Here is a 14,618-nt window from a genome sequence, read left to right as displayed (position 1 = left end):
CCCCAATGAGATGGATTGGCAAAGTGGCAGCAACAATGGGCTCAAGCGTGGTAACAATTGTGAGGCTGGCTCAGGACTGGGCAGTGTTTTGTTCTGTTGTGCATAGGGTCGCTATGAGTCGGTACCAACTCGATGGCACCTAACAACAACAACCCAAATGAGACTAAGCCAAGTGTGTCACTAAGAGAACTTGTCTGCAACCATCCACTGATCACAGAGAGGTTAAACACATTTTGTTTAGACTAAATCTGTGCACGTATGAACTGGAACCTTAGTAGTAATACTTTTTCACTTATCATTATATATTCTCACCAAAAATGTCAATTAAATTAAAAAGAAAAAACGGTGTCAAACAACTACATAAACCTTATTTGGGTCTTTATTCAAATAATCAAATGGTACAAATCTACACTGGGGAAAGTTATAAGCTGTCTAGATATCTAGTAATTGTAGGAAATTGCTGTAAGTTTTAGGTGTGATCATGGTATTGAGGAGCCCTGGTGGTGTTGTGTGTTAGGCTGCTAACTACAACGTCAGCAGTTCGAATCCACCAGCTGCTCTGAGGGAGAAAGACGATGCTTTCTGCTCTTGTAAAGATTTATAGCTTCAGAAACCCTGGTTACTATGAGTTGAAACAAATTCAATGGCACATAACGACAATGGTATTACATTATATCTTAAATAGCCCTTATATTTTACAGATTGATATTGCTGTTAACTGCCATCGAGTCATTCCAATGCAGAGTGATCCTGTAGAGGGTTTCTGAGGAGTGGCTGGTGAGTTTGAACTGTCAGCAGTGTGGTTCAAACCAACCTTCCGGTGCAGTGCCTATCCTACGGTGATACACCTGAAATAATTATGGGTTAAATAGTACACTTATTTGAGATTTGCTTCAAAATGAAGGAGGTATCTATGAAACCAGTATTGTCTACATTAATAATCTTATCATACTGTTCTCTCTTCTTTTTTATATGTTAGAGATTTTGCATCATAAAAAAATTTAAAAATTAAAACTACAAACATTTTTCAACTTGCTTGGTGATAAAAATAAATCCCATAGGAGTGTGAATTCTGAGCTTCTGTTGTTAGATTCTTTCAAAATACAATTTCTGAATCAGCCTTCAAAATGTAGAAGATTTCTTTTTTTAGAAGTTATTTTTAAATAGCATTTTAGGGCCCAAACAATCATTGACAAGTTTTGAGTAACTTGGTTACTGCTAACACATGTTAGAATTTTTTTTCTTTACAGAAGTAGTGGTGGTGATGGTTGTGTTACCACCAAATCAGTTCCAACTCACAGTGACCCTGGATAAGGTTTCTAAGGCTGTAAATCGTTATGGGAGCAAAAAGTCTCCTCTTACTGCTGTGGTAGATTTGAACTACTGACTTTGCGGTTAGCAGTTCAGCTTTTAATCCACTGAACTACCAGAGTTCCTTTTCCTACAGAGAAGAGAGAGAAAAATCTTACAACCAGTCATAGTTGTTTGCTCAGGCTTACCACCCACATTGCTGCTCTGGTCATACAAAAACCAAACCAAACCTACCATTATGAAATCAGTTTTGACTCACAGTGACCCTAAAGGACCGCATATAACTGTTCTATAAGCACTGGACCGTGAACCACAAGGCTGGCAGTTTAAACCCACCAACCATTCCTCAGAAACCCTATCCAGGATTGCTATGAGTCAGAACCAACTCGATGACACTTAACGCGGGGTTTCCAAGACTGTAAATCGTTACGGTAGTCCTGTTGTGTCACGGTAGTATACATACTGGACTGCTAACCACAAGGATGGCAGTTCAAACCCACCAGTTGCTCTTAGAAACCCTACACAGGGTTGTGTGAGTCAGAACTGACTCCACGGCATACAACAACACATCTTTACAGACGCGGACTGCCATATCTTTCCTTTGCAGAGTAGCTGATAGGTTTGACCTGTTGGTGACAGCTGAGCACTGTCAACACTGTGCCATCAGGGCCAGCCAAGTGCTTAACCATTGCATTACCAAGGATTCTTAGTCCTAAATTATGACCAGGAATTTCTAAACTAACATAAGTGTGGCATTGTATTTTTAATTTGTATTGTTTTATTTTTTAATTTGTATGGTAGAGTCTCATATAAAGGGGCTTCAAAAAGTTGGTAGAGAAATTCCATTGTCTTTTAGTTTCATTTTTCCACCAACTTTTTAACGTGTCCTTGCATTCTTGGGACCAGTGTCTTCCTTTTGGAATTGGTGCTGTAGCAGGCAGGGTTACCCTGGGGAGGCTCTCATTTCTTCATTACATGAGAAGCTTCATGGCCAGGGGTTTCTGCCCTCCCTTCCTCCTGTCTTTTCTAATTTAGTAAACAGGGAATTAATCAAAGCTTCAAAGGTTGGTGATAACAAGTGGTAACAATGAAGCCTGCAGCTCAGGTGAATTACAGCACAGTGGCCAATGCCGACTGACTTCATGCCGCAGACATTGAAGGAAATACATTCATGTCTAAGAAAAGAGCAAAGCATGTTACTTTCTGGTGTTCATTGGCCATGCAAGAAGAATGTTGCACCTGGCTTAATGTCATGTGCTTTCCAAGGGGAGTTACATAGCATTGGAGAAAGTATAGAAAGAAATCTAGGGAGAAAACACACTAGTTAGCAGGGAAAGCCTTTGTAGGGAGCCTATAAGCCAACCCAGGGAGGAAAAGTAACTTACCCAAAGCCACAGAAAAATAGGCCTACCATGAGGCCTAAAACTAACTTCTGATTGTCAGAGTGAGGCTCTTCAAGCTGTTTTGACAAATATGGTACATGGCATTTCAAGGGCCAATGCAATGGCTTAAGGGCTGGGTGGAGCCACCTGAAAAGGAGCTGAGAGCTCAGCAGGATGAAAGAGCTTCAGGGAGGCCAACTGGCATTAACCTAGTGGCCTCAACCTCAAAGGACCATAGGAGCAGTCCAGCAGAGTTAGTATACAGTGTCTGTATACGAACAGTATACCGGTCTACAGCAAGGCTCTGAGGACTCACCTAATCATAGACGTGAAGGCGACCAGCAACATCAAAGCCTGACTAATGGGGAGGTGGGGGGCAAGCTGTCTTTGCTAGGTGATTTAGAAATTTTCACTCAGAGGAAGTTCAGAAAGAGAACATTGACTGAAAGTGCAGAAACTTTCATGGAAGATCAGAGACAGCTCTGTCAGTTTTGTGCCCTGGACCTGCTCACTGAAGGCTGTGAGGCTGCCCTGACTAACTGTTCCCTGGAGTGTCTGCCGCATTGACCCAATCAGAGCATTGTAGAGGGACCGCTCTGGAGGCCCCCTTCAGCCATCCTGCCTCCCATTACAGGAGGTGTGGGACACTCTCTAATCCACTCAACCCCACACATTTTTGCCTTGAAAGGAGCCAGACTTCAGCGCCAGCTAGAGTTGTACATGAGGCAAGAGCAGCATTCTCTCTCATTCTCTAGGAGCCTGACCCCAGCAAGTGCCAGGACTCTGAAACATTCGAGAGACGGGATGGAGGGGGGCAAGCAAAGCTGCTCATAGCCCCTCAGTCAGGGCTGACACATTCAGAGCTGACTAGGGAGCTGGGGACAGGAACTCTGCCTCCTAATTCTTGGGCTGTGTCTACACCCAAAAAATCCCACCTCCAGGGTCCCAACAAGGCCCCAAAGGGCAGTGGCCACAATTCTCCGTGCTGCCATCAAAGCCACCTCCCGCCTGACATATCTCATTACCCTTTCCCCAGATGCAAGAACCTTCCTTCCTCCTAGGGCAACTTTGGACCAGAACTCGAGACTGGGAGACCGGCCCCAACCCGCCCAACAGAGACCGGCCTGGCGCGCGGGTGCGGCCGAGTCGTGCCGGGACAGCTCCGTGCCGCCTCGCGGGCACTGGCGGGCCGCTACAAGCGCAGACCCGGCGGGGAAAAGAGGGGAGTGGGATGGGCATCAGCACTGGGTAGAACTGGCTGAGGAATGAATGAATGCGCATATGAATGAATGAACAGCGGTGGGAGGGGTGGACCGTGGGAGTCATCCCAAAGAGGGTGCTCTGCACTGCCCGCAGGGTGGGACCCCTCGCATGGAGCTACGGACTCAGCCTGGATCTTGTGGACCCCTCGAAGCCACCGGGGCGCCCCGGCGGCGCGGCGTAGCTCTGGCAAGGAGCCCGCATTCCGGCGGTCGGGAAGTGCCTGCCCAGCGGGCAGAGACGCCGAGGCGCAGGGGCAGAACAGCCCGGTCCCGCTCGGCGGCGGCCCCTAGCGGCGCCATCCGGGGGCCCAGCTTGGCCCTGGGGCCGCATTCCGCTTACCTGTCGGCCTCCTCCGACTGGCTCCGGCTCAGAGCGGTCATCGCGACGCCTGCAGAGCACCGGCCCGCGCTGCCCGCCACACCGCCCGCCGGTCCCGCCCGCCGGTCCGCCCAGCTCCCGCCCCCAAACGTCCATTGGCTGCTCACGCGGGACAGGCCCGGCCCGCTGGCTCTTCGTCCCCTAGCCCACGGCTCGGGCGGGGTTCTCAGGTCCCAGGGCTCGGTGCCTTGCCCGAAAGGAGCCTCTGGAGGCCAGAACTGGATCTGCGCCGTCTCACCTGTGCCCCTCCAGGCTCTTCCTCTATTGTCCTCCGAGTCTTAGAGCGCTGTTGTTATTAAGTGCTGTCCAGTCAGTTCCAACCCACAGCGACCCTGTGTAGGGTTTCTGAGGAGCGGCTGGTGAGCTTGAACCGGTGACTTTGCAGTCCAAAAGAATTTGCAGTCCAGCGCATTAACCCACAGAGCCACACCTGGAAAATCGCACCCCTGTCGGGACATTTTCCCCTCTGGAAAATCGCACCCCTGTCGGGACATTTGACACTCATTTTTTGGTAACTTTACCATATCGGAGTGGTAGCACTGTAGGATAAGCACTGGACTACTGACCGCAAGGTCGGCGGTTCAAACCCACCAGTTGCTCCTAGGAAACCGTATGTTGTTAAGTGCGGTTTCTGAGCAGCTATGGATTCGAGTGGACTGCTTATCCTACAGCACCACAGCAGGACTCCAGGGTCACTTAGTGGAACTAATTCAAGCTTGTTCATCTTTAATCACATTTTGGCACTGCATGAAAATGACAACAGCACCTTTCTTGTTTTCACTGACAAAAATTGGTCTGTGACTATGGGTGGAAGCCTGAACCACGTCCAGACCTTAAGAGATGGGAAATAGTCCACTTGAAAGGACAAGCAGACCAGCCTGGAGCAGCTAAAAAACCAGAAGATACTTCTTGAAAGAAAGACCTACAGGAAAAATACAAAACAATAAGGGCAGTCCGACTGTTACCACAAGGACAAGCAAGTTGCTTGCCCAGGAGACATCAAGGTAAGTGGTCGGGTCCTCTCAGTGCAAATCCTCTTCCAAGACTAATACGCAATGGAAATACATGCTCTGATTGGCAACCATAAGGGGAAGTGACAGAAGAACATCAATGAAGCGGGGAGCTAAGCCCTACATCGTTCAGCAGACTACTGTGAACCTGGGCGGAGACCTGGTTGGCCAGCAGCAAGGCAAGACCTGGGGACTCATGGGCTCAGAGTCAATGACACAGCCACAGAGGACTAGAGTGGAGAGCGAAGTGGCCAGCTGGTAAGAAAAGGGCAGACAGACACAAGAACACCCACACTTGCAGATGATACCCACTTGACCTGGCTTCAATGACTGGATGAACAGAACTTAACCCGAAGAAGAAAGAAGAGGAAAAAAGTGTCATCTGATACAATTTGATAAACTTGACCTACACCTATAAATGCAGTAGCTCAAAAGAGGAAACAAATCCCTGCTTCAAGAATTATTCTCATCCCCTCCTCACAGAGTGGACAGAGATGGGCAACTTGGATATTGGCTACCCAAAATGGGCGGAGGGATACAAAGGTAAGAAGTGACTGGCTTACAAGCTTTCAAGAGGGAACCTAGATCCAAAGGGCATGGAGGAAGGTAGAGTCTCCAGTGAATAGTATCCAGCCTGTCCAGGAAGGGCTGATGAAATTAAATGCAGATGGGGTTCTTGTGATGCAATAGTGAAGAATTGTTATCAGGATTGATTGTGAGGGTTGGAAATGTAAAGGTGGACATTTTATATAGCAAGGAGGGGAGTGATTAACTTTTCAGTCTAGGAGTGGAGGGCCCTGAAACCATCAATAAAGAGCGGAGAGTGGGACCCTACCCAGAAAAGCAGTGAGGCCTGAGATGGAGGCACAGAAGATGACGTGAAGAGATGGAGTGGCTGGGGACTTGAGATCCAGAGAGGGAAAGGGGATGTGTGCTGAGGACTGTGGGTGGGGGGTGGCAGGCTTGCAGGGTACACCCTTTGGTTGGGCGATGATGCATTGACGGGATGGTAACTATGGCAATGAAACGATGTATGACAGAATGAATGTAAAACTAATGTTCTTCCATGTAAACTATCGCACAATTCACAATAAAACATTTTTTAAAAAATTGGTCTGTGATGTGCTTAGTCATTTTAAAAGCAGCTTCTTCCTATACTCAGCAGAGTTAAGATTAGTCTCCCTTGAACTGTGGACCCTCTCAAGTATGTATTAGTTTGAATCTGGTTGATCTCATAGCGCGGTGCCTCTGCTTTAAGGGGCGCTCAAGACACTGTCATACCTTAGACCTGCCTCTGCTCTAGGGTAACCCATTCCTGTCCTCCTACCCTATGCAGGATCTGAGTTCTGATGGTGAACTCAGACCCTGCATAGGGTAATCTTTATGAAGGCCAGCTGGTAGATACAAACGGCCGACCTTTGAGTTCGCAGCCCAATGGTAACCACTCTGCCAATGTCTGGTTAATGTGCTGGTCAAGTGGATTCTGACCCATAGCAACCCTGAACTGGGTTTCTAAGCTTAAACTGCTGACTTTGAAGTTCAAATGGCTTTGCAGTCTGGCACGTTAACCCACAGTCCATACCAGGACTCTGGTAGGTTCCAATTTATCTCCATACAGGTAAAATGAGGTGTCAAGTATAGATCAACGAAGGGGGATTTGAATAAGGCAGCCAGTGTGTCACTCTAGAGAGTGGGAACCAGAAGGCACAATTGGAAACTTCTGTCTCCCAAAGACAAAAAGCTATCAGTCTGCAGATGAACTGAAAGGGCCAGAGATCAAGGGTAGGTAAATGGACAATGAGGGTCTCAGTAATTGGTGGGGCAGTGTGACAAGGAACTGGACCCAAGTGGGCCTTGAAATGAGACAAGTCCTATTATCCAACTTGCCTCCTACCCCAGGGGTTAGTGCTTGGTCCTGGGAAGTGGTTAGAAGAAGGGGTAAGAATAGGTCAGATTTTGTCTTATTCTCAACCCTCTCCCAGAGCATTAGCCCTGCTGCATGGGAGAGGGGGAGCATTTACAAATGACATGGGCCCAAAAGTGAGCCCAGAGCCACTTCTGGAAGCAGAACCCAGACCATACAAGCCCCCTCTATTGCAGTAAGACCTAAGGAGGGGTAGGGAGAGGGCCCTGGTTATACCCACCAGAACAGGAAAGAGAACCCAACTGCCCTGCCCATGTCTCTTCTGTTCACATAGCTATTAAAATGTCCCCACCCACTCACACAGCTTTTCAACGACACAGGCATTCCACCACTCTCTCAAGAGACTGATGGGATAACTTAACCCCCCAAGAGTCAGCTGCTGCTTTCGCAGCACCCCAGAGATGGCAGGCAACCTGAAATAACACTGAACAACCCCCCGCCCCCAAGGCTCTTGCCAGCTTGCTCTGTTCAGAGGGGGCAGGGCTAAATCTCCCCAGCAGAGAAAGAGAGGAAACAGGTGCTTCAGCTGTTGTTTATTGACGTACAAGTAGGCTCTATAGCAACAGGCCTGGAGGTGGCTGCAGTACTGGGCAACATGGAAGGTGGAGGGTGGAGTGTTTGTCTGAGGTGACAACTGAAGAGTGCCGGAAACAGAGGTGCCCAAATGCACAAACAGCACGGTGGGAAGGAGGGAGACTGAGGGGCTGGGTAAACAAGTAAGGGCCAGAGGCCGAGTCGGCTTCTGCTGGAACCACTGGCCCATGCCCTAACGCCCCTGCTCAAGCTGTCTCCCCACCCCAAGCCAGGGCGGAGCATTCTTTGGGTATCCGTTTTCTACAGGAACTGAATGAAATACACGAAAGAGTGGGCGCTTTGTTGACCTCTTGCATTAAATAAGCTCAGGGCTTCCAGTCCTGCACCCCTCATTCTTCCTTTGTTTGGGGGGAGTCTCAAGATGGGCAGCCAGGCTCTGAGCTATCCCCACCTGAGCAGGGTCTTAAAACAGTCCTAAGAACCTCAACAGAGAGATTCTTAGCTTTCTTCCCTGGTGTCCCAGCCCCCCAGTGCTGCACTACAGCCTCGAGTAAGCACTACAAATGTTGCTGACCTAATGGAAGGGTTGGGGGCAGGGGAGAGGGCAGGGGCTAGAGGAAGGGTCCCAGGCTCATCATGGTACTGGCACGACATGCATGGTGTTGGTGAAGCCGGAGCCAGGGCGCCATCCGGTTAGCACAATGACCACATCGCCAGTCTTAAAGAAGCCCCGGGCTTTGCCTGGAGGAAGAAAAGAGAGAGTCGTGTATTAATAAAGCAGGTTCAGCACCTGGGAGAAACTGCTCCACAGACAGCAAGGCAGTACCAACGGACTTAAATTACCTCGTCAGGCCACAAGATGGCGCCAGCCTCAAATCTCAGGCAAAACCTTGATGGCCAGAGTTGGCAAGGACTTTTGGGTATCATTCGTTTTACATGTACCCTAGCGGTGGCGAGGCCCGGGCCAGAGATAGCTGCTTCCTCTCATCCAGTGACATCTTGTCCTTATACAAGGACAAAGACCACACTGGCATATACTGGCCAATGATCTAAGAAAGCTCAGTAATGAGCAGTTGCCAAAGAACATGATCTCTTGCTTTAGGGCCTCAAAGAGGGGGAAAAGGGAAAAATTTGCGTAGCTCAGCAACCCAAAGGTCCTTCTTCCCTTTTTGGTTTTAGCCCAGGACTTTAGGAAATGACAGGGAGAATTCAGAGAGACCACTCCCAGCGTGGTCAGACAGGGGTCTCTAAGGTCTGCATGTTCCTCCTCCCACTCCCCAAACCTTCAGAGTCCAGTGGGGTCCTGTCCCTCCAAGTCTTAGCCCTTGCTCCCGGACACGCACCGACATTCATAGCCAGGTTCACTCGGAGATCCACATCCTCGGCCCAGGCTGACAGCACGGCGTCCTTACAAAGCACGGGGAAGATGCCACGGTACAAGTGGGCTTGACGAGCTGTCTGGTGGTTCCGGGTCACAGCGATGATAGGTGCACGGGGACGGTATCTGGCCACCTGGTGAGCAGACCTGGGACGGGATAGGGGACAGGGGACAGGGAAGAGAGACCATTAAACCATGCCCCAGGAGCCTGCCAGGAAGCACTGTAAGGCCTAAAAGCTTTGCTTTAGCAATAGCCCAACCCACCCTCTAACCCACCTAACAGTGCCAGTCTGAAAGGCCCTGGCCATTTAAACCTCTGCTTCCTGGGCTCCCCAGAATAGCCTCTCATTCTGTATCCTCTACAGAAATTAATCCCTTGCCAACAAGCCACGACCCCAAGATCCTCCTGACCCAGCAGTCGGTCACACTCCAACATGGCCTATGGTTGGCTCAACCCTTTCCTTGCACTCAACTTTTCCATTCTGACACAGGGAGGTACCCTGGTCCAACCTCCCCAATACTCATGCCTCCTACAGCCAGTAACAGCTCTAATGAAGGCAAGCAGCATGTGAACGAACACCTGACTCTTAACAGCTACGTGAATAGGTGCCGGGCTGACCGGCCTCACTGCGGCCCCCTCTCCCTAGCCCACACTAACCACAATCCTCGAAACGGTCCTAGCAACTAAGTTCCGGGTGCCAGAGTCAAACCCCAGCATCTAAACAGGGCTTAGAAGTCTGGATGCTACTCAGGAGGTAGCAGTGTTGGTGTGGAAGCTGCTCTGGCCTGTGAAGGCTCCTCTGAGATTCCACATTACCAGGTGTGTGCCCCTGGCTTCTCTCAGGAGCTGAGAAAGGGTTTGCAAAAGGAACTGGACCCTAGAAGGAAGGCCCTGAGGGCACTCAACAGTTGTTAGGGAAACTTGAGCTGTGTCACAGCGGAGATGGCCCTGCTTAAGGCCTGGCCTTCATACAAGGCCTTCAAAGAGGAGTAGTCACTGAAGTCAGGACCAGCTGTGAGTGAAATCCCAGAAGACTGGAGCTAATAATAGTCAAATGGCAAAGGTTGGGACCCTTTTTTTGTCAAAGGTCAACCCTAATGGTTGGAAGATTTAGAGTGGGAGGTGGGACCCTTCCCTTAAGACCATCTGCTGCTCCTTGGTGCAGCAATTGCTCATCATCCTCTTCACCTGCCTCTCAAGCAGGGTAAGGCGCACCCTCCTCACAGGTGAAGGGTCGCAAAAACTCAACCTTTAGACGTATGTCCACGGCTAGGGGTCCCACGTCTGAGACCTGGCCTGTGCCGTTCTCAAAGTGCCAGCAAGACAACCAGTGAGTCTTCCTGGGCTAGAATCTACTTGTCTTTGGGGTTCAACGACAGATGGGGATTGGTGCACCTTCATGGGGGACACAGCTGATCAAGTGAACAGCACATTGTAAAGTTCCAAGAGTACATTATAGCAGCAATTAGTTAAAACTGGCTGCCTTCTTCTATTTTAGAGGATCAGCTCTTAAATATCAAACGGACACTTGTTAGCTGTTAGGCAATGTGACTGACTCCAGTGTGCTATGAAGCTGTAAACCGGTTTTGGCCAGTTTCCCTTGTGGTTGCTGCCTAGAGTCTTTTGGGGCTGGGGGAGCTCCTGCCCTGCAGGGTCCAGGTGACAAGTAGTGGGCTCTTACCTTGACTCAGCACCAGCTGAGCAATGTTCAGTGCATTGCTCCTGGGACCCCACTGAGCAGGGCCTCCCCCGGGAGCTGCCCCCGCCTCCTACCTGCCAGACTTGGTGAGGACGATAATGGCCCCACTGCAGCACTTGAATGATGCCTCCACGGCGCCCATGGCGGTGGCTTCTGTGGGGTCACTGGTAATGGGCGCCAGGCGGCGGAGCTCCTCAAACAATTGCAAGTGGTAGATAGCAGCCTCTGCCTCACGGGCAATCTAGGGGAGCAATATCATCCAGAGGGACGAGAGGGGGACAGAGCTTTGTCAGAGCTGGGGAGGGAGGGGAAAAGGCACACAGACAGCTGGTGAGGAACATGGCCCTTGGTCTAGAGGTCAAGAGGACACCAATCACTGAGCCAGACCAGGACTCTTAGGGTCCGCCCTTCACCAGGGGCCTGTGACTCCTGTTGTGCCTATCACACCAGAGGACCCTCTGGTCCTGTCCTAGCATGACCTCCCTGGCTGCCTTCCTGCAGGTGAGAACAAAGGCCCTGGGCCCAGGCCCCAAGCACAGGGCGCTGTCCTGGCTGTCTTCTCGAGCAGCTGGAGCAAGACGCTGGTTATCCTGTACAGTGGTACCTGCCTCCAGGGCCCTACCTGCCAGACTCCGTCAGAACTATCAAAGCTGCCGCTAAACACTTATAAGAGGCCTCCACGCTGCCCATGGCCATGGCCTCCATGAGGTCTGTGGAGTGACTGGAGGCGCGCACAAGTTCTTCAAACAGCTTGCGGTGGAACATGGCTGCCTCAGCCTCACGAGCTATCTGTAAGGTGTGGAGGGGAAGGAGGGCAAGGAAGATGGAGGAAGGAGGAAAGAGACAAGAGACAACACATGGAAAGACAGAATGGGGAATTAATCAGAGAGGAAGGTCCCCTTAGGTTAATTGGCTAAATTTATCCTTCACATAGATGCAAAGAGGCAGAGTGGTTGAAAGCCAGACTACTCAGGGAGGCATGAAGAATTTCAACTACAGGGAGAATTGGTTCTGGACTGGGGTAGGAATAGAAGGGAGATGTGGGGTGGATGGCTCTGACATTTTGGCATGGAGACATGCCCCAGCAACTCCCTGGCAGAGGACTTGCCCACGCTGCCTCCTGACACAGCTTACAGGAAGGAACAGGCCCTCCCTCCTCACATGGCTATGTGGTTAGCACAGGGCTTCCTGCCTGGATCCCATGCACCAGTGAGCGCCTGCCTGGCTTCCAACAGGGATGTGGGCGAGCCTATCCAATGGCCTGCCAGGGAAACGGACTGAGCAGGCTCTGGAAATATCAAGAAAAAGCCACACGGCGAACTGTGTTTCTAACCAGGAGGCTCAATTGAGAACTCTCGCTGACTTCTGAGAGACACACTGAGCAGCCATGTGAAGAGGCAGACGCCTGTGGAAGCATGCAGATTAGCTTAATTAGACATTCAATTAAAATCTATTGATTAACAGTTTGAGGGTTCTTTCAAGCATGAGAAAGTCACTAAGTTATTTTATGATCTACCTGTTCAGGTAACACCAAGAATTAGAAAGAAAATGTAAACGCTAGAGGATTATACTGCAAATTTCTGGCACCTTAGAGAATGAGGGGTGAGGGGAGGAATGAGTAATACCAACCGTCTCATTCACTTGACAGGACAAGCAGATGCAGGGTAGGATTGATGAGGTTAAAGGGTTTGTCTGCAAGACTAGATGCATGCAGATCAAGGATAGGGGAAATAAAAATGAAAAGGAAGCAGAACCATACCTGGGGTAGTGCCTAGCCTTTAGTTATGGGTCATTAAGTGCCCCACATTTAGACACAGGAGAAAGCAGTGAACAGTTAAGGGGAGGAGCTCTGGCTAATGTTAACTAGTGACCTGAAAGGAGGGGCAGCTGCAGCCTGACCCATTTCCCACAACTTGATCTTCTGAGCCGTGCCATGCAAGCCAAGCCTGACCTCTAAAGAGTGTCTGTCTGTCCATAGGAGACAATGGGATATGGAGAGAAAGGACATGTAAAACTCAGTGCCTAGAGACCCATGCTCTCACCCCACTATGGGTCCTTACCTAACCCACTTTACCGGGGAGGCGTAGAGCTCTTGAGTGACTTGACTATAATGTATATATACACATATAATTGATATATATAACAGTTGGATATATATAAAGTCAACCTGGTTCATTACATCAAGTCAAGTTCTGCGACCCTCCCACCTCCAAAGCCATGAGGCTGCACAGGTGAGGCAATTACAGGAAAGGTAGAGAGAGGTGACTTGCTCAAGGTCCAGTGTCCACTGAGGCAGTCAGGAGAATGAACCAAGTGCTCCTGAGCATCAGAACCAATCATGTCACCCAAACAATGTGACTTATCAGCCAGGCCCAGGGGCAGCGGACTAGTCTCCACTGTTTTCAATGGGAAAATCTAGCAAGCATGCCAAGGACAGTCCAGAAGACATCCTTACTCCAGCATGACTCTAGTCCACCATGAACAAAAGGGTTTCACTACGTGGCACATCTTCTCTGGAAGCAATGTAAACTCAACAATTAGCTCCAGAGAAAAAAGAAGACAGCTAGTCTACGGGGTTTTGGGGGGCGGTTTAAATTTGGGGAGCGTGAAGGGGCACACAAAAGGTTGTGGAGACCTTTGTTGGCTGGAAAGGGAATAGGGAGGTTTGGGAAAAACCCTATTATCATGTTCACTAAGCTAGACCCCCATGCTGGGTGAAATGCTCATTGAGGGCACTCCTTTTAACCAGACACATGTGGCTGGGCAGTAGGCCAGGCTGTGGGGAGAAAGAGTCACTCGCTACCTGTGACTCCTGCAGCCAGGACCAACTACTCTTCCACCTGCCTCTACGTGGGGACTTGCTGTCAAGTAATTTAAATCTAACTTTTTGGACTCAACTGAGTGAAATAGCTGCATCCCAAAAGCCCAGCAAGGCAGGCCCTGGTCCAGGCACCATGCAAGGCCAGCTCACAGTCAGCTCTGTACAGGAAGCAGGCTCTTGGGCAGGCTCACAGACTCCTGTCGGGGAAGACCTGTTTGTGGACTAGGTAAAGATTCAAACTGGATGCCAAATAACGAGGATGCCTGGAAGTGTGAAGTTCTGTGCTTTCCCATTCCCCCCCCCGCCCCCCCACAACACAGCAGGCATTTGGCTCTCTGGACTACCCAGAGTGAAGTGATATGAAGGCATTCTTTGACTATGCAAGTAGCTCAGGACTTAAGCCAAGGGAACCAGCCACAGCCTTGAAGCCAGAGTGAAAGTTAAACTCCTAGCAGCGCTGAGCTACGTTCGATCAAGGAGGAAGCCTCCAGAGCACAAAGAAATAGATGTGGTGTGTGTAACGAAGGCAGAACGGAACAACAGTGACCTGCTTATCTCCCACCTCTCCAGCACACCCCCCCAACTCCCTTCACTCTTGTTAAGGTGACTTTGAGGCTAATGGTAACAGGACAGTCTTGGTGTGCCTCTGTGCCAGCGTGTACCTCCATACCCCACCCCAGCCTGATCCCCGGAGATGGACTCACCAGATGCTGCATGCGCACAGCCTCCAGAGGGTAGTCCCCTTTGGCCGTTTCTCCAGACAGCATGATGCAGTCAGCTCCATCCAGGACTGCATTGGCCACGTCACTACCCTCAGCCCGGGTGGGGCGGGGCTTCTTGATCATGCTCTCCAGCATCTGTGAGGGGACAGAGCATTCACTGAGAACCCCTGGATAGTGTATGTCCAAGCAGTTCAG

At 50.1% G+C, this 14,618-nt stretch overlaps 1 protein-coding gene across 4 annotated transcripts in view; it reads right to left on the bottom strand.

Moving 5' to 3' along the window:
* Positions 1 to 8,436: 8,436 nt before the first annotated feature.
* Positions 8,437 to 14,618, bottom strand: part of PKM (pyruvate kinase, muscle) — a 19,457-nt gene continuing 13,275 nt past the window's right edge. For 3 of the 4 annotated variants that reach the window (XM_006866525.1, XM_006866527.1, XM_006866526.1), the window contains 4 exons: positions 14,406 to 14,558; positions 10,955 to 11,121; positions 9,146 to 9,327; positions 8,437 to 8,543 (listed from right to left, as the gene is read on the bottom strand). In XM_006866525.1, coding sequence (XP_006866587.1) covers positions 8,437 to 8,543; positions 9,146 to 9,327; positions 10,955 to 11,121; positions 14,406 to 14,558 — 609 coding nt within the window. Of the gene's footprint in view, positions 8,544 to 9,145; positions 9,328 to 10,954; positions 11,122 to 11,502; positions 11,670 to 14,405; positions 14,559 to 14,618 lie in introns of all 4 variants that reach the window. The other variant, XM_006866524.1, reaches the window with a different exon arrangement.

The sequence above is a fragment of the Chrysochloris asiatica genome, unplaced genomic scaffold (assembly GCF_000296735.1).
Source record: "Chrysochloris asiatica unplaced genomic scaffold, ChrAsi1.0 scaffold00092, whole genome shotgun sequence".
Classification (NCBI taxonomy): domain Eukaryota; kingdom Metazoa; phylum Chordata; class Mammalia; order Afrosoricida; family Chrysochloridae; genus Chrysochloris; species Chrysochloris asiatica.
Note: the sequence above shows the minus strand (reverse complement) of the source record. Positions and strands in the feature narration are given on the sequence as shown.